This window comes from Epinephelus moara, chromosome 8, assembly GCF_006386435.1.
Source record: "Epinephelus moara isolate mb chromosome 8, YSFRI_EMoa_1.0, whole genome shotgun sequence".
Lineage (NCBI taxonomy): Eukaryota > Metazoa > Chordata > Actinopteri > Perciformes > Serranidae > Epinephelus > Epinephelus moara.
In genome coordinates, this window is record NC_065513.1 from 37,783,613 (window position 1) to 37,807,809 (window position 24,197).

Genomic DNA, 24,197 nt, shown 5'->3' on the forward strand with positions numbered 1-24,197 from the left:
TATGGTATGCTGTACATAATCACGGAAACTGTCAGTGTGTCATTCTGTCAGTCAGTCATTCTGTCTGTCCCACGTTTTTCTACCCACTGACGTGGTCAATCTATGTGAAACTGCACATAGGCATTGAGGATTGGCATAGGTAGAAGGTGACAAAGCTACCAATGGGTATGGACTAGTACTGTCATTTTTTTAATCTGATGTCATCTTAGATTTCATACATTTTATGGTGAGCTTTGTGCTTAAACGCAGCTGTGTTGTTGAAATTATTAGTTATCATTTCTGCATTTTGGCTCACTCTACTTTTTTTTGTTTGTTTATACTATATGTGGTCATTTGAACTATTTATTGATAGTTTTGTGTCCTTACTGATTTGCTGTAATTGTTTTCTGCTCTTTTACATTTATTTATTTATTGTCAAAAATCTGCATTTCATGTCTGTATCAGTGTTTTAATTGGAGATTTTATAATGTGTGCACCAAAGGAAGATTAGTAACTACTGTAGCAGAAGCTAGTGAGGATCCACAAATACACAAATAACTGACTGTGAAAGCTGCAGACAGAAGAGTTGTTGTTGATTTTTAGACACTGAGCTTTTTTTTGTTTTTAGAGCTACAGGCTTTATCTGTCATAAGTTGTGCTAATACGTGGCAGTAAACTTGATAAAGCCTGCTCAGCCTGCAGCTTGATCTTCTTCCTTCTGAATTTTTGTTCTAAGTTTACAAAGAGGACCTCATGTTGTGTGTTTATCAGCAGCGTTTCCACCTTGTGCTTCTACCACAGGGCCTGTGTTAAAGAATAAAGTTGTGTAGTGAGACAAAGTGGACACTAACCTTTATTTATTTTCTTTTTCTTGGTTCATAGGTTGTCCAATTGAAGAGCTTCCCCCTGAGGCCCCCTGCTGACTGCTAACAAGCACAACTCTGTACAAGTCCGGGAGCTTCATGAGTGTGTGCACATAACCTCCACTCCACCTCTGTGTGTGTGTGTGTGTGTGTGTGTGTGTGTGTGTGTCGGGCACCATGCTGTGGACAGTGATACTAGCGCTGCTGGTGCTTCTGCTGCTGCAGACTCAGCTGTCTGTGTGCTTAAGGGAATTACGCAGCGGGGGTTCCAGCCCCCCTGCCTACTCCTCTTCATCCTCCTCTTCCTCCTCCTCTCACAATGCCACCCAGCAGCGGTTGCCTGGGGCGATTATTATTGGTGTGCGGAAAGGCGGCACAAGAGCCCTGCTGGAGATGCTCAATCTGCACCCAGACGTGGAAGTGGCAAAGGCCGAGGTAAAGACCATCACTGTCACCTCATAACTGTACGACTGTACGATCACCAGTGTTGGAAAGTAGATTTAGTCCAGTACTTATTAAGTACAATTTTTAGGTACTTAAATGGAGTATGTCAATCTTCATATTTCTACTGCATCACATTTCAAAGTGAAATATTGTGCTCCACTACATTTATTTGACAGCTGCAGTCAGGGTTGGCCCTAGACTGGTGGTTCGGTCCCACTATCAACACAAGGTTGTCGGTATCAACTCCACAGAGACTCAGCAATCAATTATTTTCCTGCAGACTTGCTTCCTGAACTTTCACAATAGATGAATTAAATTCTCGTTATGCAAAATGGCTCTTTTAAGAGTATTTAGCCTTCAAAGTCTCAAAAGATATTTTTTCATTTATGCACACAAGCTAAGTTAATATCGTGCGCTACAAGATTTAAAATATATATGTATTTCAGGGATGGGGATGTGGGCCTTTAAAATATTACAGGGCATTATATTTAGTCCCCATCCAGACTAAATATGGAGTGTGGACTGGCAGCTGGAGAGGTGTCACAAGCAAATCTGCTGCTGATCTGTTCTGTACGACATCTATTGCACGTCTGTCGTCCTGGAAGAGGGATCCCTCCTCAGTTGCTCTTCCTGAGGTTTCTACTGTTTTTTTCCCCCGTTAAAGGGTTTTTTTGGGGAGTTTTTCCTTATCCGCTGCGAGGGTCCAAAGGACAGAGGGATGTTGTATGCTGTAAAGCCCTGTGAGGCAAATTGTGATTTGTGATATTGGGCTTTATAAATAAAATTGAATTGAATTGAATTGAAATCTTGCTTGTGACAGACTACCAGGTCGCCTCCCCAGTCATTTTCCAATTCTCACTGAAAATAAGTTGATTCATAATGGGAATATTTTTTCACTTCTAATGTAAATAAGGTGTCAGGGTGCATGAAAAGCGTCAAAATAGAGCTTGTTTATCGAAAAAGTGCCAGGGAAGGATCCCCTGGACTTCAACAGAGGTACAGACGAAGCCCTGAATGTCCTCAAACCCAAGAAATGCCCCTGCGTACTCCTGATCTGTTCTAGGCTTTTGAGTCTGACCCCTGGCCACATGTCATTTTGCAAAAGTGGCACCTGCGCAAAACAAGTTGAGTACTGCAAGCATGGAAGGAACACTGATTGGTAAAGTGAGACTGCTTTATTCAGTGTTTTTACTGGTTTAAATTTACTGGGTCCATTTGTTTGGGAACTGCCCATTGGTCCGAAAGCCCATTGGTCCGACTATATTAAACCCATTGTTCTGAAGTCCCGTTGTTCCGAAATCATCATGACGCCCTGTGGTTAAGGTCTGGTTGGTTAGGGTCAGGAAAAGATCATGGTGTGGGTTAAAATGAAAAAGAAAGTGACAAACACATAAGCTGTGAGCCTGCTCCGCCTCAAGCCTTTCCCAGCTGACCCAGAGCCGGTTGCGGCGCACCATCAAGGCAGAAATACACCCGCCGGGAGCCGTTCAGCACCGCGGAAAGCTCCCCACACAACCCCGACCCCAGAGTTAATAACAGGAGGTTATGGTGTTTCATTCTCTTCTCTCTATGACACTTGTATCCCGACCAGTAGCCTATTTTTGTTGCGTTGCTGATCCTCTGTGGTACACAAATACAGTACAGCCTAGTATAATCACATATCGGAACAACGGGACGTCGGACTAATGGGCTGTCGGACCAATGACATGGACCCCATTTGTTTTGAGGAGGAGACCTCTGCCGATAACTTGGCTCCCAGTAAAAAACCTCTTAAAGAATAAACACTGAAGACCGATGGATGTCACTAGGGGTGTTTTCAAACTTGGTCCTTTTCAGCCCTCTAAACGGACTCATAGCGGTGACTCAGCATTTGTTGTGCATATGAGAACATTTCAAGAGAACTCAGACCCCTCTGAGGTGAGGTGGTCTGAGTTCGGTCTGCTTCCAGTCTGCAGTGCGGTTCACTTTGCTCTTTGCCATTGTATTCAGCCCTCTAGATCACATGCTGTTGACCTGGGACGCCTGAAAAAACAGACAAAACCTCATCTGCTTGTAACGCTTGCAAGAACGCAGGGCGAGCAGTAGTTTGGTTCACGGAAGACACTGCTCGTCTCCAGATGTGGAATGTAGAATACATCAAACAGCAACAGTCTACAGCACAGAAATGCTAATGTTTTCCTCCAATATTAAGTTCATCTGAAAGTGAGGGGCTTCATAACCACACTGCAGCACCATGTCAAAGTAAAAACAAAACTATGTCAATATATATTATATATAGTGTGAATAGAAAGAGAACTGAGACCCCATCAGAGTTCCTTTCCCGTTGGTCTACTTTTTGGTGCAGTTTAAGAGGACTGAGGTCAGTTTGTTCAAAAAGAACTATGTGTGAAAACACCCTTGCAGACTGCTCCATTAAGTAAATGCACTTACTTTCTACCACTGCTCACAATAGTATACATCAGGTGAATTTGTGTCTCACTCTGGGTGAACTTTTCCCCTCAGTGAAGAGACGCATACAAAGTCAGCTCAACCTACTGTCTGTAGGTTTGCAGTGTACCTACATGATTATGAATGAAGACAGGCCTGTCCCGAAGAGGCACCACTGAGAGAAATCCTGATCAGGGTAGTTCAAGGTGAGGACTGCAAAGTTGGAGAGCTGGCGCAAAAGAATAGATTGGTTCGGACAAGCTGGGGACAAAATGAAAAGAGCTCAGTGTCTCATAGATACAGTACATTTCAGATCTGGCTCCCTCACATTTCTCATCCCTTCACATTCTTTCAGTTCCATTAACGAAAGAAGTGAAATTTAGTGGACATGTGCTGCTTTCCTTGTCGTCATTAAAGTCACCTTCTCTTTCCTGTGTCAGGTTCACTACTTCAACGTGGAGGAGCACTTCCGCCGAGGCCTGGCCTGGTACCGAGCCCAGATGCCCTTCACCCTCCCCGATCAGCTGACAGTGGAGAAGACCCCTGGCTACTTCGCGGCCCCTCAGGTTCCTACACGTGTCTGGGACATGAACCCCGCCGTCCGCTTGTTGCTCATCGTCCGGGACCCCGCTGAGAGGCTGGTTTCTGACTACACCCAAGTCCTCCACAACCGACTGACCCGCCACAAGCCCTACCAGCCGCTAGAGGATCTCCTGATCCACAAGGGCCACATTGATCCCGGGTACAAGGCGCTGCAGAGGAGCCTGTACTACCAGCATCTAGCACGCTGGCTGGAGGTCTTCCCCAGGGAGCAGATCCACGTAGTGGATGGCGACGCGCTCATTCGGGATCCCTTCCCTGAGCTGAGAAAGGCTGAGAGGTTTCTGGACCTGCCGCCCAGGATAAGCCCCAACAACTTCTACTACAACACCACCAAGGGCTTCTACTGCCTCCTGTCTGCCGGACACGACAAGTGCCTGGACGAGTCTAAAGGCAGGCCGCATGCGCCGCTGAGCACCCAGGCCTTTAAGAAGCTCTGTCACTACTTCAGGAAGCCCAACAAGCTGTTCTTTGAAATGGTGGGGAGGTCGTTTTCCTGGTGCTGATCCAGTGATGAAAAGCACCGCCTGCTCAATGCAGACACATTCAGGGACACAGAGAGGGACAGAAGACTGTGGTTTGTGTGTTTTTGTAGGTAGACGAGTGAAAAGATTTTAGTTCGATTTAAGTCATAAACATCTCTTGTTGTTTATACCTACTCAGGTATAAATGTGGCCAACGAAAGCAGCACATATGTGTGTTTGAGTGAAGATATGTGAAGAGTTAGAGTGGTCAACACAGACCTTTACCATGACCATACTGGTGCCTCCTGGGACAAACTCACTTGACGAAGCTTACGACAACTGTGCCATACGCAAGTTTGAAACCGGACACGCGACTAACTCGTCGTTAGTGCTCATCTGTGGGGTGAAAAGAAGATGTGCAGACTTTGAAGTGATGTAGAAATAGGCAAGTGATGAAAAGATGGTCGCATCTATTAATTGTTGCACTATGAACTCTAATTGCATTAAAAAAAAAGTCAATCGAGGTTCAATGTGGACAATTTCAAACAAAAACCAACTCCTTGCTTTTATTTTTCTCAACAGTTGTAACATGTTTATATGTTAGTGGACATGTTTTAGTTGAATCATCCTCTTTACTTCTTTCTTTTGTTATTTTTTAAGGCCGACTTTCAGATGTTCAATGAAATCTTTTCCTGTTTTTAGCTCTTTAGAAACTAGCCACCTTGAAAACTTCTTTTGGTTTCTTTTTTACTTTCAAGGCCAATGTAGTACTATCGCTAGTTTGTGTTTTTTAAGACGTCCTTCTAATAAATGTGTTCAGTCCTACACTCTCCTTCCTTTTTACCAGTGTGTTGAACCCAGCTACGAGGTGTATTGGTTTAAAAACATCAAACATAAAGACACACAGCAGCTGACAGGTCTCTGCGAAAGCTCCTCTCTCTCAAAGTGTGTGAAGATGTTCTCTGTCAGTGTCTATCTAACATGTTCTTTACATCGAGGATCAAAGGACACCTGCGTTTCTTTTCATCGTGAAGTTATTCCTGTGAAGGAATTACCTCCAGTTTCACCACCACACTGTAACAAATCACACCTGCAGGTCACCTGAAGGGCTGTTTGAATCTTGTCTATATTCAAAGTCAGAATGGATTTCTTGAATTAATTCAACCCAAGTGCTAGAAAAAAATTATGCAAACCAGGGATACTTAATATTTGCACGTTGCATGTAGCAGATATACTGAAACTTTACATTTCAGCAACGCTGGGAATAATGTGTCAGGTTTAGGCACAAAAACCACTTGGTTATGTTCAGGAATTCATCATGTTTTGGCTTAAAAAATCCAGTTTTAGGGAACAATCCCTGCAGGACACACAGCAATGTCTCTGTATATCCCTGCTGCAAAAACACTGGCGGGTCGCTACAAAACACTCACGTTTGAAACCTAAAAAGCTGCTGGAAACAGCCATAGCTCACAACAACACAACCAGTTTTGTTGTTTGTTGGTCTCAAAGTGTTGTCAGCAGCTTGGCAGGCTCATCTTGAAAAAGTCAGCTCATACACTGTGTCACGTTGCAAATGTAACATCATGGTTTGCAGAAACGTACAATGCCAACATTTTCTTCTGGCAACTGGCTGGTTGATTCAGTTTATCTGGAAGGACTAGATTGGACTGACATGTCGGGACATGAGAGAAGAAAGTTTAAATTATCAGATTAAAGGATAGATGAGCTGTTTTTAACCTGAACACTGCTTTGGTTATTGTTAGAATCACTGTCCCACAATTCACTGGACAGCGCAACCTGGTCTCAATTTGTCTTCAAAAACCGGCGTTTGGTCAGTAAAACTTCCAACTGATACGCAGCCGGTCGCCGTGTTTTCAGGGGGAAACGCAGCAGGACAACAATGAAAGTTAAGGTAGCAAAGGTCCGAGTAGGGCGAGTGGGAGGGTCAGTGGAGTCAGCCCGATGTTATGTTATGATTGGCCAGTCTGCGTCTGAGAGCGGGAAATATTGAAGGGTCAATTCCAATGGGTGCAGCTGCAACACGAGTTTGTTCTGTCCACCACACTGTGTCACACCACACCAAGACTGTTTCAGAAGCGGAACGCTTTGCCTGCCTGATTTTGAAAGACATGCAGATTCGGTCATGTCTCCTCAATATTTGTGCTTCTACCTTAAAGCTACTCTTACCTTTCTTGCATTTCACACAGCACTTAGAAAAAATTTGAACATCCACAACCCAACCTCCCTCCAAAGGGCTACTCCCTCCTCCTCCATTACGTCCTCATTACGTCTATGATAGACGTAGGCGTTGGCAAGGTAACGTTAGATACACGGAAGAGGAGAGCGAGTAACGTTACAACTAAGACAGTCAAACACAACCCTGGAGTTTTAAAACTCAACCGCAGTCAGTGATGACTGATGAGTTTTAGAATAAGGTTACAGTGCTAACGTTAGATAGTAGCCTTAACGTTACTAGTAAGTGGAAACACACAAGGAAGATAATGTTAATGTTTCAGAGGCTACGCTACAGTAGGCTAACGTTAGCCATTAGCAACCAGATGCTGTGTTGTCATATAATGTTATAGCCTATGTTACATTAGAGGCAAACTAAAAATACCTGTCCAGCAGAAACTCTGCGACCATCTCGTCCCTTTTAGCTCAGGATTACGGAGAAAAGTTTATATCCACAAGCGTCCCTGTGTATGTAAGGGGGGGGGGGGGGTTGTTACGCGAGCGGTTACGTCAGTCGGAGGCCTCCACGTGGGGAAGACAGACAGGACGCTCGGCCAATGAGAATGGTATAATTATGAGTTTTTATCTCTGGTGGAATTCACTTACATTTTTGTGTGCCATCAGCTTATTAATGGCATTTTAACCGAAATAAAGAAAAGCGTAAAATTTCCAGAAAGGTTAGTGTTGCTTTAAGTAATTAAGCAGGCAGTTAAATGGTTTCTTTTCTTTGTCTGATGTGGGAAAGCACAGCAGTAATGCTGCCCCGCAGAGATCTGCGCTCAACTGAGTACACATTTCTTGTTTTCATTTAAAAGGACTAGCTGCTGATGCTAAATACCCGAGTCGATTTGTTTCAAGAAAATCAGTCTTGTAAAATGAATCACTATTTGTGCCAGACAAGATTTTTTTTTATGTCCCGAACGAAAGATCTACAGTAGAAAACACAAGGTTTCAAAACTCTTGTTACAACATCCAACAATAGAAACTACTTAAACAAACACCTCTGGATTATTACCTTTAACGCTGTCACTGTTTCGTGTGGTGCATTTCAGGCGTCTCTTGTTCGCTGCAGAAGAGAATGGGAGCTGAAGGCTGACCTCTGGCTGTCACCCTCCCACCGTCCTCAAGAGAAAACTGTAAAGACAGAAGCAGAGAGAGATGTAAGAATAAACAAATGACTCTGGCTCTTTGAAGATTTGAGGCAGCGCCGTCTTTCATGTGTTCCCTGCTGAGGCTCGCACTCATGTGGACAATACATCTCACGTCACATTTCATCAGAGAAATCTTTACGTCGCGTGTCGGGGTTCCTGAGTTTGCACCAGTTTCATAGCCAACTTCGTCTCGGAGTGATTCACAGCATCAGCTTTATCTGCAGGATTAGATGTTCTATTTTGGTGTCATATTTTATGCATCCTGGTGTTTCTGCTGCACTTCCCAGAAATCGCCTGTCAGTCAGAGTTTTCGGTGTGTTCTTTCTCTGATAAGCCAAGATGGCTATCACTGCTCATACTGTGGCAGCTCATGATTTTAGCCACATGAGCGGCTCTGGGGATGGCAACGTTGGTCAGTTGGTCCAGCACTAAAATATCTCGACAACTATTGGATGGATCAGAAATTTTTGTACAAGCATTCATGATTCCCAGAAGGTGAGACCTACTTATTGTGGTGATCCCCTGATGTTTCCTCGAACATTTATGGTTTTGAGCTAAATGTAATATCTACTGGGTGGATCGTCAGTATATCTGGGACAGACCAAGGCTGTATTCATGTCCACCTCAATACGAATTGATCCGTCCAACTTTGATTGATGACCAAATCCCTGCAAAACTAATGACACTCAGTCCCATCAGCCTCACCTGTACTTTGTGTTAAGTGCTGATTAGCAAAAGTTACTGTAGCATGTCCACAGGCACACTTACATCACACACTTGCCAACGTCTACATCTATCATAGACGTAATGAGGACGTAATGGAGGAGGAGGGAGTAGGCCTTTGGAGGTAGGTGGAGTTGCAGGAGGAGGGGGATGGGACTTTGGAGGGAGGCGGGAGTTGTGGATGTTCAAATTTTTTCTAAGTGCTGTGTGAAATGCAAGAAAGGTAAGAGTAGTATAATATTTTGCCACTTGATGCCCTTCACCAGCACTTCCCAAGATGCTCAGTCAGACTGGGGTGTGGGAGATTTGGAGGGCAGGTCGACACCTTGAGCTTTCTGTCATGTTACTCCATTCTTGAGCAGTTTGTGTGGTGTGGCATGGCTCATTGTCCTGCTGGGGGGGCACTGCCATCAGGGAGTACAGTTGCCGTGAGGGGAGGTTACTTAGCCCACAGTGGTGTTTTTGGTGGGTGGAGAGCGTCAAGTGGCGTCAGTGTACATGATGTGTCAGATACTTTGAAACCTTACATTACAACAAAGCTGGGGTTGATGTGTTTTTAGGTTCAGGCACAAAAACCACTTAGTTATGGTTTAAAAAGATCTTGTTTTAGCTTATAATACAGAGTCTGGTGGCCACAATCCCAGCAGGAAATGCAGCAATATGTTGATAAAGAACAACCACTTTTCATGCCACTACCTTGGAGCCATATTTGGTGCATTGATAGTCACTTATAAACCAGTAACGGATCACTTAAAGACAACACTTGTTGGTCTCAAAAAGTGCTCTGCAGCTTGGCAGGCATCTCGCCAAGGTGACACACCATTCACTGTCCCCTCCACCTCCAGATGACACTCAGCTTATACACTACATCACTTTAGAAATGTTGATATGATACTTATGAAACGTGCAAATGCAACGCACAAAGCCGACATTTTCTTCAGGCGGCTGGGCTGGTCCATGTGTGGCTGATAAAAATGTTAATATTAAATCAGTGTGACTCGGTTCTCTCATGTGAAGAGAAGTCAGACTGCGGGCCTCAGGACGACAGTGGAGTTAACGCTGCTCTTTAAAAGGTCAGTGCTGTTAGTGTCGTAATAAGATCCTTGCTGTCAGCGCTGGCCTGTGCGGCCTATGTTATATCATTTCAGAGTCATTTCACTTCTGAGTCAGTCATGAGTAAACAAAACTTCAGAAGTAGTCGTGATTTTTTTTTTTTTTTTAAATAAACCACAGTTTTTTGTTCCTGTCGCCGTCGGAGCTGCTTGTTCTTCTGCAGTATCATCACTCATCTCTTCCACATCATTTGCAGCTCATATAATAAAGAGTTTTTGTGACACTTCAGCCAGTGGGAACTGAAAAGGAAATAATGAGATGAGCATGACGCTGAGGTGTTGCTGGGGTACAAAGGAGAGACCCATAATTAGGCTCCTCTAAGTTTCTGCCAGGGAACAAAAGTTAATTAGGCTTCTCATGAGTGATTATGAAAATGAACAATTGTTAGGTTGAGGTTTTTAAAGATACTTTTTTTTAAAAAAAGAGAAGCTTGAGTATGCTTGCTAATTGTTTTAGCCTTTAAGAAGTAGTTTGACATTTTGGGAGATATTTTTGATATTTTTTGATATTCCCACACTGCATGACACTTGATATGATATGAAGTGTGAAGCACGATAACCAAAGGCACTCCTTAAATCAGGGCTGGCCCTATACCTTTGGGGGCCCTAAGTGGATTGGTTTGGGGGGGCCCTCTCTTTAGCCCTTTTTAGATAGGAATTGTGTAAATTTGCAGGAAAGCCCAATCAGTCTTTTTTCAGCATTGGCAGTATAAAAACAAAATCAGGGAGCGCAGCAAAATGCAGCCTGCCTACTTTTGTTCATACAGAATGCGCCTTTTTTGGGGCAATGGGGGGCGTGAGCAAGTAACAAAACCAAAAGTTGGCCCATCCTTCCGAGGGATCCAATTTGCCACCTCATAGCGTAGATATATTGGCGGAACCTTCTTGGTTTAAAAAGAACGAGGCGCCCTTCCGTCATGGGAGAGGCTGTTGAAGACTTGTGGGAGGAGATGTTGATGACGCCGCACGTGCGACCCACTGGCGGTGGATAAACAGGAAACAGCTGATAGCAGGAATGAGCAGCTAGTAGCAAGAGGGAAACACAAACCTGACAGACACTGTAAAGATGAGCAACTGGGGAGACAAGGAATTGCGCGCCCTCCTTGCCCTCGCAAACGAAGAGGCCATTAAAGGACGGTGAAGGACGGGACGACTTAAGAAAGAATCGCCGAAGGACTGACCAGCTGCGGCTTCCCTTGTGTGATGGTTTTGGGTCCGTGTAGCTCTTTGGAGTGAGACAACAGGCAGAAACTCACGTCCTCACGAGTGTGGGATTTCACAAATGCTCGTCATTTATTTTTACATCAACTCAAAAACACTCCAACCTTACCAAGCCCGGTTGTACGGCTACTATATTTTCATACATGAACAGAATAGTCGCCACATGTACTTATTACCATCACTGTTGTGTTGAGAGATAAAGGAAAAAGCAGGAGTACATAAGTATACGTCAGACCAGCGTTGGGTGCGCTCAACAGACTCAAATCATAACAAGTGCTGCTTGATGACGTTGCTGCTAGGTGACACAGTATACATCATGTTAAAGGCACATTTCATATATTTGACTGTACGTACAGTACGTCACTGTTTACGTCACACGCTGAGCTACATGTTTTGTTACTTGCTCACGCCCCCCATTGCCCCACGTTCTGTATAAACAAAAGTAGGCAGGTGGCATTTTGCTGCACTCCCCGATTTTGTTTTCATACTGCCAATGCTGAAAAAAGACTGATTGGGCTTTCCTGCAAATTTACACAATTCCTATTTAAAAAGGGCTATACAAAGACAAATAAATTGTGATTGTCTGAATTTGATGCAGGCTGTTACAAACTGTGCTGTGGAGACTCGGGTGCTGTTGCTCCATAGTTTTCATGAAGTGATCTACAGCTTTGATACTAAACTCTACAGAAAAGGCCTCACCTAACAGAGACTGTCACCTGAAAAACTTCCTCTGGCGTCTGATTGCAGTTTTACCTAAATGACCAAGGACAATTCAGCTTGTTGAGAGAATCATGTGTCGCACATCATGTTTATTCCCCATGCCTGCTGTTCAAGGCTGAAATATGTCTGCTGTGCTGTTGCTCTTTGCTCTTTATCATTCCTTTTGCTGCATTTGTGTCAGTAATAAGGATTTTTCTGAAAGGTGCTTTCAAGTGTTTGTGGAAACCTGAGCTCTAACCTTGACAGACAACACAGCTCAACAAAAGGACAACATTCATACAATGTAAAATTTAGTCGGTATGTGTGGAGGAAAAATTGAAATCCTTTCCTTTGCACTTCTTCACAGATACAAACTCTGTGACAGCTGCAGACAGTGAAGAGTGAAGAGTTGGCAAAATAAACATCTATTCAAGTATAAACAGTATTATTGTGACATGAGGTAAACCAGGGCTGTTTCTTTTTCAAGGTTTCTTCAAAGTTGGCTTTTTTTTTTTTTAAAGGAATTGCTCAACATTTTTGAGAAACATTCGTATTCACTTTCCTACTAAAAGTTAGACAAGAGGATCGATACCATGATTGGTTGAAGCTGCTTATCTTAGCTTAGCTTATGAACTAGAAACAGGAAGAAAGATGAAAAAAATAAGCCCACCAACATCTCCAAAGCTCAATCAAATGTCATATGTTGTTTGTTTAATCGAAACAAGGTGTACAAATGGCAACATGTGCTTTTATGCTGGTTATGTGCTGAACTGTTTCTTGATTGGGTAATAATCATAGTGGCCACAGTCCTCATGAATAGCCCACTGCAGAGGAGCCATCTTGTGGTAAAACATGTATTTGAATGCTCATATAGACCTATTAAGCCCTGATTTAGGGGGAAATATTGGCAGAAATGGAATACAGTATAACAGTTTCCTTTAGTGTATAATCAGCTAAAAATAAGAAATGTTGTGTTTCTTACCTCAGAATGAGATGTTTATATTGGCATAGGGAGCTGGTCCTCGACTACAGAGATCAGCATGTTTCTACAGTAGCCTAGAATGGACAAAGCAAACACTGGCTCTAGATAGGGTCATTCCCATTTTCACATCAGCTACCATAATTAGCAGGCCCTCCTCGACAGGAGCATCTGAAAAACACTGATGTTTAACCCTCCGGTCCCCCTTATATAAAATCATACCTGTCCCCTTCGGGATGTTTTTCGTCCTTGTTGAAAAACAACCATAAAATTATTAAATATTAATATTTTTTTCTACTTTTTTTTGGCTTAAATCTTTTAACCAACTCCTACTCAGATTATACATATCAAATATTCATTCATTTTGAGAATTTTTAACCCTTTATATGCCATTTTCTTTACATGAAGTCACCGTTACTTTTATGGAAAAAAACATGAATTATGAATTACTTTCTATTTAATAAATGTTGGATGGAATTTTTTTTCTAATTATCACAGTCTGGGATATGTGAATGATTAATAACAGCACCAATTTTGATGCATTATTATTTTTTTGTGCAGTTTCAATTTTTCAATAAACATCGACACCTGTCCCTTTCGGGACGTTTTTCGTCCTTGTTGAAAAACAACCATAAAAATATTAAATATTAATATTTTAAATAATAATAATAATTATTATTATTATATTATTAAATGTTAATAGTTTAGTTATTAAATATTAATATTTTTTCTACTTTTTTTTGCTTAAATCTTTTAACCAACTCCTACTCGGATTATACAAGTATTCATTGTGTGTGTGTGTGTGTGTGTGTATGTGTGTCTGTATGAGAGAGAGAGAGAGAGAGAGAGAGAGAGAGAGAGAGAGAGAGAGAGAGAGAGAGAGAGATGGAGAAAACAGTAATGTAACCTTGCAGCAACCTGCAGCTCATAATTTGCAATTTTTAGCTACACAATTACACACATGCACACACACACACAAACACACAATATTTTTTAGTATCTATAAAGCCACAGCCCCCAGACATCCATATCAACGCTAACTTAGCATTTATTTTATTTATTTCATTTTTTTTTTTGCAGCAATGGCTCCCAAACCTCAATAATGAAAAAATAGGAGAAAAATTCAGGCAATTTTACTGCTTATTATTTAGTGTGTGTTTGCTCTGCTGGGAAGCAGGAGAAAATGTATGATTCAGCTGGATTTTAGTAAAAACTTGGAAGCAGGAGAAAATGTATGATTCAGCTGGATTTTAGTAAAAACTTCCATTTTCATCCTCTAACTCTGGAATGCATGACTAATACTTCCATTTTCATCCTCTAACTCTGGAATGCATGACTAATATCATCAAATTCATGTTTCTAAATTGTCATGAGGATGTGATGAACAAATACGGAATTTATGGTTTTACATTTAGCTATATTTTCACATAGGGATTTGACATTGTGTATTTTGAGTCCATGTACACACACACACACACAAACTAATATTACAATATTTTTATACAGACCACACTGTCACATCCTTATAAGCACAGCAAGACCATTTTTGATCTACTCTGCCTTTGCCCTCCCTGTTAGGGGCTTATAGTGTCTCAAGTGGCAAAACCAAGAATTGTATTGAAAAGACAGCAGGGCCCCAAAAATGGAAATTGGCCCCATCTGTTTGTTTGGTTTTTTTTTACCATTCTTGGGTCTCTCTAACCAACCTGACTGCCAGAGATAGAAAAAAAACATGTTTTTTATGTAAATTGAAGGGGAATCAAAAAATGTTGTTTTAATGGGTTTCAATGGAAATGGTTTTCGTCCGAGGGGGCGAGGTGTTGTAAAAGGTTGCCATTTGTGTATTTTAGGACTGATTTAGGAGCGGCTTTAAAATTTCAAAATATCACCAAAAATAAGGTTTCTGGTGCATGAACACAGCCAAAGATATCAAAAAATAAAAACTGAAAAATGACTGAAAAGGACATTTTCCATCCGAGGGGGACCGGAGGGTTAAAAATGTGAAACTGCTTTCTTGAGTGTTTTTAGCAGTTTAAATCATCTGGCCTGTTTGTTTTAATTCAGCTTACAGTAAAAACCTGCTCAACATCTGGATCAGGAATAAAGTGAACACACGTTAAGTTATCAGAGGAGGGAAGGTGGGCACAGATGAGCAGGTGCGAGGCTAGCAGCCTGTCCCCAACATGCCAAACACTGATTTGTAACATGAAACTGCTTTATTTAGTGTTTTTACTGGTTTAAATCACCTGGTCTGTTTGTCTCAGAGAGAACAAGACCCCTGCAGATAATTCAGGATTTGGATAACTTTCAGCTGGTTGCAATCTGCACTCCTCACCATGAGATGCCCTTAAAATACCCCCTAAATCTTACACACTGCTCCTTTAAAGCCCAGTCATTTTCGCTATGTTTTTAAATCATGCAGTCATCATGATTAGCAGAAATACACAGAAATATGTTTTAAAAACACCTTATTTGTATGAAATAGGGTATTAAATTTGGCATCATGGATTGTAACTTAGAGTTGATATATAAGTCAAAACTTATTGTGTGTAAGTGTTCTCTATCTTCACCAAAGTGTTAAAGAGACAGATACAGGTATTGGAATATTGTTAACACCAAGATGTGGTTAAGTAACATCCTAACCCTGACCTCATTCTGTGTTACATTTAAATTCCACAAGTGCAAAATATCTTATATCCATCTTTTTTTGTATTTTCTATTATATTTTTATTTATTTTTTTGCAGCGTCAAAAAAAACCTAATGCCACAGGGAATTTGAACATGCTCACAAGGATTTTTCTCCCCCAAAAATTTCCATTACCATAATACTGGTGATACAGCCTCCATTAAGTTTTACACTCTGTTGCAGATTTACTGTATTACAGTTGACTTTAAACCTCCTCTATTCCCTCAATATTTCCATTAAGAAAATAAAAAATTAAATATTTCATGTTTGCACCTTGGCACACTTGTGGTGTACATCTGGTTGGCCCAATATATATATATATATATACACGGTATATATTATACTGCATATGTCAATGCCCAAAGTACCTATTGGTCAATCATGGAAAAACAGATGTTATTGTGAATGCCAGTGGCTCCCCCTGCTGGCAGGATGTAAACTTGCACGACATATGCTGTGGAGGCACAGCTGAAAATACTCAATCTAAATTATGATTTGCTTAGTCAACTATGTATAAGCTACTATCAAAATTAAACTCGACAAAAGAAATGTAGATATACACAGGTTTACTCTTCAACACTGCAAATGCAGCAACTCACTGCAGTTGTTCTAAATTAAATAACTTCTCCTGCTGAATTATTTCCTGTAATATCTAAACTGTAAATATTTCCTTAAAAACCAAACACAAATCCAGATGGAAGTTTTGTTCATGTATTTTTGGACAGTCGTAGCACTTTACATATAAGACTTATGATACTCCAAACTGCAAAAATAATTTCAAGTAGTTGTTTCAAACCAAGCCAAGGACAACATGCAACGAGTATTTATTCAAAGATAAAATACGTCATTTCCCTGAACACACAGGTTTTAAAAACTCTTTGTATTTTACTTGAAAAAAATTAATGGACTTCAGGTCGGCACATTTCAGTTTGTTCATACATGTAGGTACATTTCTTAAGTACTGATACGGTTCAGATCTGCCAGATGTTCAAACTTAAAAACCACCTTCTCCATATATCCGTGTAACAGCTATGTAGTAGTGATATGAGCTTGACAGGCGGCTCCACAGTGAGGCAGAAACTGCAGGATCAGTGTCATCTGATCACATTTAAAGTTTTAACACATTTGTTGGCGTGCAATAACTTGTTTTCAATGACTTTTCATTTTGATGTAAAAAAATTCAACTTTTAATACATTACCATCTGTGTGCAGTTCAAAATGTTACAGCAAGTCAAAATGGAAAAAAGCACCGTCTCACATTTAGCTCTCGTTACCTAATTTGCTGTCCAAAAAGAAACGTCTCCTTAAAAACTTGTATTATAGTAAACATCATAACTTCAAGAAAATAACCACAAAACAAGTTTCTTTTATATAAAAAACGGTTTTAACAATTTCTTTCAGTATAAAACATTACAGAGTCCCAGGCCAATCAAACAAATCCACGGTCACCATTTGAAAGAATAATGAACTCCCCAGTCAAACGTTCTACAATAACATACAAAGTTTTTTTTTTTTTGTCGTTAAGGGGTTTTCTGTACTTTTTTTTCTAGTTATGGGAAAATATTACAACACAAATCCTAACAATCACTCTTCGTTTGCTATAATATTAATAATAAAAAAGAACAAATGTGAACTCCTGGTCCGATCAAAGCCCAAGCCCCGAAATTTCTGGTCAACATGGCGTCTATGCAGTCTTCTGCTGGCCCTTCTTCCCAATGAGGGATTTGTGGATGTGGGGAATGACACCTGACAACAGCAACAGAAACATTGGTGAGGTCAAATGACTAACGCACAGATAGTCGTAAATATTTCTACAGAGTGAGTGGGATAGAATACACAGCCATGCAAGTGTGATGTCAATTCAATCAAGACACAACATCCTGATACAACATGGGACAAAAATAAACACAATATATGTCTTTCTGAGGCTGTCAGCGCACCTCCTCCAGCAATTGTTGCCTTGATAAGGGAGTCCAACTCCTCGTCACCACGGATGGCCAGCTGCAAGTGACGGGGAGTGATACGCTTCACCTTCAAGTCTTTGGAGGCATTACCCGCCAACTCTAGTACCTGAAAAAACAGAACAGGAACAGACATGAATGCAAACAGCACCATCTCACACAGAAACACTGCATGACGTGATATCCAATGCCGCTGTTAATCACAAACATGCACAAAATGGGGAAGGCTTACTTCAGCGGTGAGGTACTCAAGGATAGCTGCACTGTACACAGCTGCTGTGGCTCCTACGCGCCCGTGGCTGGTTGTGCGAGTCTTCAAGTGCCTGTGGATACGACCCACTGGGAACTGGCAGGAAACAGACACAAAACAGTGGTTTGGGTTTAAAAAAAAGGGAGGGGGGCAATCTCTCAGCAGCCAGGATGGGTGGCACAAAACACATGAAATAAAGCCACAAACTGCCACACGAGAGAGTCCCTGGAGGCAAATTTCTGATTTGTGATGTTGAGCTGTGCACATAAAACTGACATGACAATGACTGAAAGACATTTACCTGCAGCCCAGCCCTCTGGGAGCGAGACACTGCTTTCGCCTTGGCTTTGCCACTGTCTTTTCCTGCCTTGCCACCAGCCTGCAGGAAAGTTTCAACAGGAAATTGAAATCCGACACGAGAGGCAAAACTGGTATGACAGATGATTAAAATATGTGGGAGGCTGTAATGTTTAAATTTTGTGCAATTAGTGTTGCAAAAACACTTCAACAGCACTTCATCTATTCAAGTTAGCAGACAATGACGTTTATAAAACCAAATACAAGCGCATGAGGTGGTTAGATAATAATAAGAAAAGTAAACAGTCATTAAACGCACCTTAAAGACGCCCGGTTAAACTGATAATGCTTTCCCGCCAATCACAATTGAAATATAACGTTTGCAAATCAAAGGCGATACCGATAATGGTGTCTGACTATTACACACATAACAAAGATAAAGACTGGCTGCATAAAGTGAGAAAACTAATCCACAACCATTCAGACAAAAACACAAGAAGCTCTCGGCGGGGTGCTGCCATTGAACCCGCGACAAACACAAAACAGACGCGCCGCTTTAAGACGGTCAGCGTTTAAGTTTTCATTCACAAAATCAACAGGGATAAAAAGTTTGCCTCACGAAGTCACCCAGCGCAGAGAAATCACACAGTTGATTTTACCCCAATCTTATTATTTCTAAATTTACTTTGAAAGTCTTGTGGTTAACTACTAACAGCTAACCAACCGTTGAGCTAATGAAATAGCTAAACTTGGCATGCTAATGGTTGCTAATCCACCGTTCAGAGAAGCTAACGTTACACCGAGGGAAAAATCACTCCGCTGTGAACCCCAGCTTAAACTTTCAATTAACCACTCCACTTCTCCATCAGAAGAACTATCCGACACGCAGCAAATGTAATGTCACATAAACCAGAAACGCAACAAAACTCGGACTTCTCAAGCTAGCGTTAATGCTAACGTGTTAGCTGACAGTTAGCTCTTTATCAAGCTTTTTTAACCACACACCTTCTGGTCGAATTTCCTCAGTTCAAATTCAAAACGGCACTTTCTACAGTTGCTCATTAATTACGGTACAAATGCACCGACATCCCGGCTAACGCATTCAGCACTAACCGAGGCGCACATACCATTTTTCCGTGTCGTTATTTGATTGTAGAACTGAGCAGATAGCAAACAATTTCGGCTCCCGAAAGCAAAGAAACAATAAACCCTTTCGCAAATCTTTTGCATGCGACCCCTCGTGGGAGTCTGGACAGCCAATCAGGGTGTGTGTTGTTACTTCGAATCTCTGTTTCGACCAATCGCCGGGCAGCTTGCAGAGCACTCACCCATCCCCCACCCTAAGATCATCGTGCCTGCCTTTGCGCACGGAACCAACAAGTAGGCGGGACAGTGTGTGTGTGTGGAGTGTCCTTCCAGGGGCATCCATCCCAAAAATGTACAAAATACACAATCAGGAGGCTCTAATTGGATTTAACTAATTAGTTTCAGCACAAGGACACTTACAACCTATTAAAATCACAGTTATGCACGTTACAAAAGTGGTTGTGCCAACATTGAATCCACTATCAGATAAATCATCCTATGTAAATACACATAACTTAAATACTGACATGGAGAGCTGCTTTTTTTTATTCCAAAACACTTTACTAATAACTAAAGGCATACAACAGTAATCATACAAGAAAAAAATCAAGCCTGTAATAATAAAAGTCCATCATATTAAGTTCTTTTAGTGATCAAATAAAATACACATCCTTTAAAATATTGAAAGTCTTTGTAGCTTATTTGTTCCTCACATCCTCTAACAAGGTGCAATAGTGCTCGAGCTCAACAATAAACCGGTTAAAGCAGGGTTTTGGTGTCAGATCATTTCTATTTGTGGATACTGAATTTGCCAAGAATGATCAGAAGCTGAATAGAGGTAATATTGCTATTCACCCCATGGAACATAAAATATAACATCACATAGCACATTTAATACTTTAATATGTATATTAGTGTCCATTTTCCTGTCTATGAATTGTTGCATATCTGTCCAAAATGAACTTGAATGATTGCAGTGAAAGAATAAATGAATTATTGTTTCTGTATCTGAATTACAAAAAGCACATATATATTCTATATTTATCTTGAATCTTTCCAATACATCTTTAGCTGGGAAAATTAAATGTTAAAATTCTAAGGGACACTTATTTTACTTTATAACATGGAGAGCTGTAATGAACTGTAATATATGTACTTGAATGTCATCCAGGAGGCGGGGACGTTTAAATGACAGGCAGATTTGTTAGCCAATAGAAACGCAAGCTTTCTGTCAGATGTTGTGATTGGCAGCAGAAGTGGCCAATCAGAGCCCAGCAAGCAGCGTCCGGTTTCCTCAGCGAGCTCGGCAAGCAAGGGGGGGTGGGGGTCAAAGATACGCAGAGAAACGGGCTGCTGGTGGCGAAGATGGCGGATGGGGACAGTGGCAGTGAGCGCGGTGGCAGCAGCGGTGGCGGAGGGGGAGGAGGCGGCGGATTTCAGCATTACCAGCGGGAACCGGAGACCCAGGAGCTGGCGTCGAAGCGACTGGACATTCAGAACAAACGCTTCTACCTGGATGTAAAGCAGAACGCCAAAGGCCGGTTCATCAAAATCGCCGAGGTCGGCGCCGGGGGCTCGAAAAGTCGGCTGACCCTCTCGATGTCAGTTGCGGCAGAGTTCCGCGACTACCTGGGGGATTTCATAGAGCACTACGCCCAGCTTGGGCCTAGCACCCCGGAGCAGATCGCTCAATCATCCGGTGGGGATGACACCGGGCCTAGACGGGCCTTGAAGAGCGAGTTCCTGGTGCGTGAGAACCGAAAATACTACCTCGACCTAAAGGAGAACCAGCGGGGTCGGTTTCTCCGGATCCGGCAGACCGTCAACCGAGGCCCCGGTTTCGGAGTCGGAGTGGGTGGCATCCCCGGGGCTGGCCTGCAGGCCGGACAAACCATCGCACTCCCGGCCCAAGGCTTAATAGAGTTCCGCGACGCCTTGGCCAAGTTGATAGACGACTACGGGGGAGACGAGGAGGAGCTGGCCGGCGGCGGAGGGGCTGGGGGCTACAGCGAGCTTCCGGAGGGCACCTCGATTATGGTGGACTCCAAGCGGTTCTTCTTTGACGTGGGGTCCAACAAGTACGGAGTTTTCTTACGGGTGAGCGAAGTGAAGCCCAGTTACAGAAACTCTATAACAATCCCCTTCAAGGCGTGGAGCAAGTTCGGGGGAGCGTTCAGCCGCTACGCCGAGGAAATGAAAGAGATCCAGGAGCGACACCGGGATAAGATGTACGAGAGGAGAGCCGGAGAGGAGTCGGAGGGCGACGACGTGGACGACGATTGATGGAGAGGTGGCTAACGTTACTTGTGATAAAGCTGACAACATGATGCAAAGCCTGGCGATAAACAGAGAGAGAGGAGCGACTATTCTGTGCATGACGAATCGAACTTTTAAAAAGCTAAAACAACGGAGTTAAAAAAAAAAAAAAGTATATTTGACTGCTGAGAAATTATCTGTCTATATAAGAGAATCATGTCCTAAAGTTTAGGTGGATGTTATAGCTAAATGAGTGCGGACTGCAGTAGCCAGCTCCTGTATGAGATTCCCCATTGATATAAATTTTAAAATATATATCTATATACATACATCTATATATATATATATATAAATATATATTGATTTTCTATTTGATAACCTCACATGTAGCCCAGCAAATTAAGTTTGACAAAGCTCAAGATACACCAATAGGTTACCAGACTCACTTCCTGCTTGATATTCAATGGTAAGAGCTCACCTGGCGCTGACCTGTAGTCTGTGTGATGATAATAAGGAAGTGTGAAACGTGTGACATACTCATACCAGCAGGTGCAGAGTGGGAGTGAGACGGAGCACCTGCATTACTCACCATGGCTGTGTGTGTTTTTGTCTAAAATGACCTGTATTGAGCGGCTCGCCCAGACAGACCCACAACTCCAAGAGCCACGGTCTCAGCTATAGGGGGCGTCCCTGGCACCGCAGGACATCCACTAAGCCCAGCGAGGTCCCATAAGGTGATCTGTTACAAGCACACGACTCATTTGGATTCTCTGGACGATCCAAATGAGTCCAAATGACCCTCCTCGCCCTCTTCCTCCCCTCCCTCCCTCCCTCTTCCTCCTGGGTGTCGCTCAGGTGCTGACCCCCCCTGCTCCGATAGCTGAAACGTGGTCACACGTGGTTGTTTTGTCTCAGGGCCGGCAAGTCCCATCTGTATTTTGGGGTATATCAGCATTACCTGTGCCTGTGCATCATCCTCAAGAGGTTCTGGGTGCAGTCCTGGTCAGCCAGTTGCTGCAGTAGAGACGTCTGTGGCAACTGATGTCTTCTCATATGATGCAGGCCCACATTTGACCCCTGTGACCTTTTTGTCAACGGGGACACAGTGAGCTCAGGCCTCCAGCACTGGTCACGATTTTTTTCGAGTTAAAGCTTAATATTGCCGGGCTTGAGCTACGGTCTCAAGGGAATCGACCTTGTTGACTTATTTGGGGTGCGCCATTTGGATCCTTTAATCTTGAACTCAGACCATTAACGACTGAAGCAACATTCAGTCTGATTGTAAGAAAAAAAATTAGGTGCTTTTGGAAAACAAAACCCACAGTGGGGGTGCTGTACCTTGCGGGAAAAAAAATAAAAAATAAAAAAATATATATACTGGAAGAGATTTACTTACTAAAAAGATCAACTATAGATAGAAATATTTTTCAAAAAAGAGATATATTGAAATATGTCTTAGAAATATGAGACATTTATTAGATAATGCTGCCTAAAGTGGCTTATTTAAAACACTAAACTTGGATGCAACTGTCCAGGGTGATATTTCATACCTGCTTTTTTCCTAACATTTCTTTTATTCCTTAGAGGAAATTAAGAAGAGTACAACAAAATGATAACAAAGTATGTTATAGCAATTTCTAGAAACAACTTCATTGAAGTAGTTTGTCAGCAAACACTCAGCACTCCAGTTCACTTTACATAGCATCGAGTTGTCCCCTCGTTTCAGTCCACCCGTTTTACCATGTTTTGTCACAAATTGGCTTTCCATCAGTTGCCATACGACGCAAACATAAACACCTGCAATCATCGACATTTTGTCTTTAGTGCTCCTTTTAAAAAATATGATAATTTTTGCATGCGTGCTCTTACGCAGAGCTGCCTTGTGTTCTTTTCTTTTGCATATTCTGATTGCTGTACGATGGTATTTATCCATTTTTTTTGAGAGCAGTTTCAAGTTTTATTTCTTGCAATGGAAAAAAAAGTTTACTTCTTAGCCTAATAAAAAAAAAAAGCCACAAAGTTCCCGTGCTTTGGGGAATGTCACTTTCATTGTCCCACTTCCTTTGGTGTGTAAACCTCTCGTTGAATTTTACTTTACCCACTTCAACACAGCAGAGAAATGCCATATGAAAAAAAAAATAAAACACATGGGAGCAATAGTTTTTTTCTTTTCTATTGATATAAATATACTATATATAATATTACACATGAGATTGAACTACATCCTTCTTCCTGTACTGTGTTACGTGAAATGGCAGCTGTTTCAGTCATGTGTGTTCTGCTGTAATAATCTACCAAGTTCCTTTCAACGAGAAATAAAAAAGGTTTTTGCTCAGGAGAGGTGTGGTCTTTTTATCCTCCCTCTTCAGGGACAAGGTCACTCATTTTTCTTGTTGTTAATGTTTCAGTAATAGTTTATTCTAATCAACGATTAACCGGCAGGTCATTTTTGCAAGTAACTGAAAAAAATATGTTGTCCTTCAAATGGACAGGTGTGAAAAATGCTCATCACAGAGTTCAAGGAGACATCTTTATATTGCTTGATTCGTCTGACCAGTAGTCCCAAACACAAATACAGTCAGTTTATGATCGTAGAACGGTGAGAAAACCTGGCAAATATTTACATTTTGAGAAGCTGGAGCGAGTAACCATTTGCCATTTTAGCTTTACAATGATAAACCAATAATCAAATTTGTTTAATCTAGCTATGTTTTCCACTGCATCCTTCTAGTGTAGGCCTATCTCTCAATGTAACAGGTTAGGTTAG

At 41.9% G+C, this 24,197-nt stretch overlaps 3 protein-coding genes across 3 annotated transcripts in view; 2 read left to right on the top strand and 1 right to left on the bottom strand.

The window, feature by feature from the left end:
* The window catches only part of hs3st1l2 (heparan sulfate (glucosamine) 3-O-sulfotransferase 1-like 2), a 43,100-nt gene extending 37,504 nt beyond the window's left edge, over positions 1 to 5,596 (top strand). The window contains exons 2-3 of the mRNA XM_050051880.1: positions 862 to 1,277; positions 4,154 to 5,596. Of these exons, the coding sequence (XP_049907837.1) occupies positions 1,020 to 1,277; positions 4,154 to 4,819 (924 nt within the window). The 5' untranslated portion in view covers positions 862 to 1,019 and the 3' untranslated portion in view covers positions 4,820 to 5,596. The remainder of the gene's footprint in view (positions 1 to 861; positions 1,278 to 4,153) is intronic.
* Positions 5,597 to 16,386: 10,790 nt separating this feature from the next.
* LOC126394804 (histone H2A.V) lies at positions 16,387 to 19,370 on the bottom strand. Its single transcript, XM_050051887.1, has 5 exons — positions 19,216 to 19,370; positions 18,093 to 18,170; positions 17,774 to 17,887; positions 17,521 to 17,650; positions 16,387 to 17,326 (listed from the first exon to the last, which is right to left on the bottom strand). The coding sequence occupies exons 1-5, from the start codon at positions 19,216 to 19,218 to the stop codon at positions 17,265 to 17,267; spliced, it is 387 nt and encodes a 128-aa protein (XP_049907844.1). The 5' UTR covers positions 19,219 to 19,370; the 3' UTR covers positions 16,387 to 17,264.
* A 1,130-nt stretch (positions 19,371 to 20,500) lies between these two features.
* On the top strand, positions 20,501 to 23,768 carry LOC126394799 (transcriptional activator protein Pur-beta). Its single transcript, XM_050051882.1, has one exon. The coding sequence runs from the start codon at positions 20,540 to 20,542 to the stop codon at positions 21,455 to 21,457; it is 918 nt and encodes a 305-aa protein (XP_049907839.1). The 5' UTR covers positions 20,501 to 20,539; the 3' UTR covers positions 21,458 to 23,768.
* Positions 23,769 to 24,197: the final 429 nt, after the last annotated feature.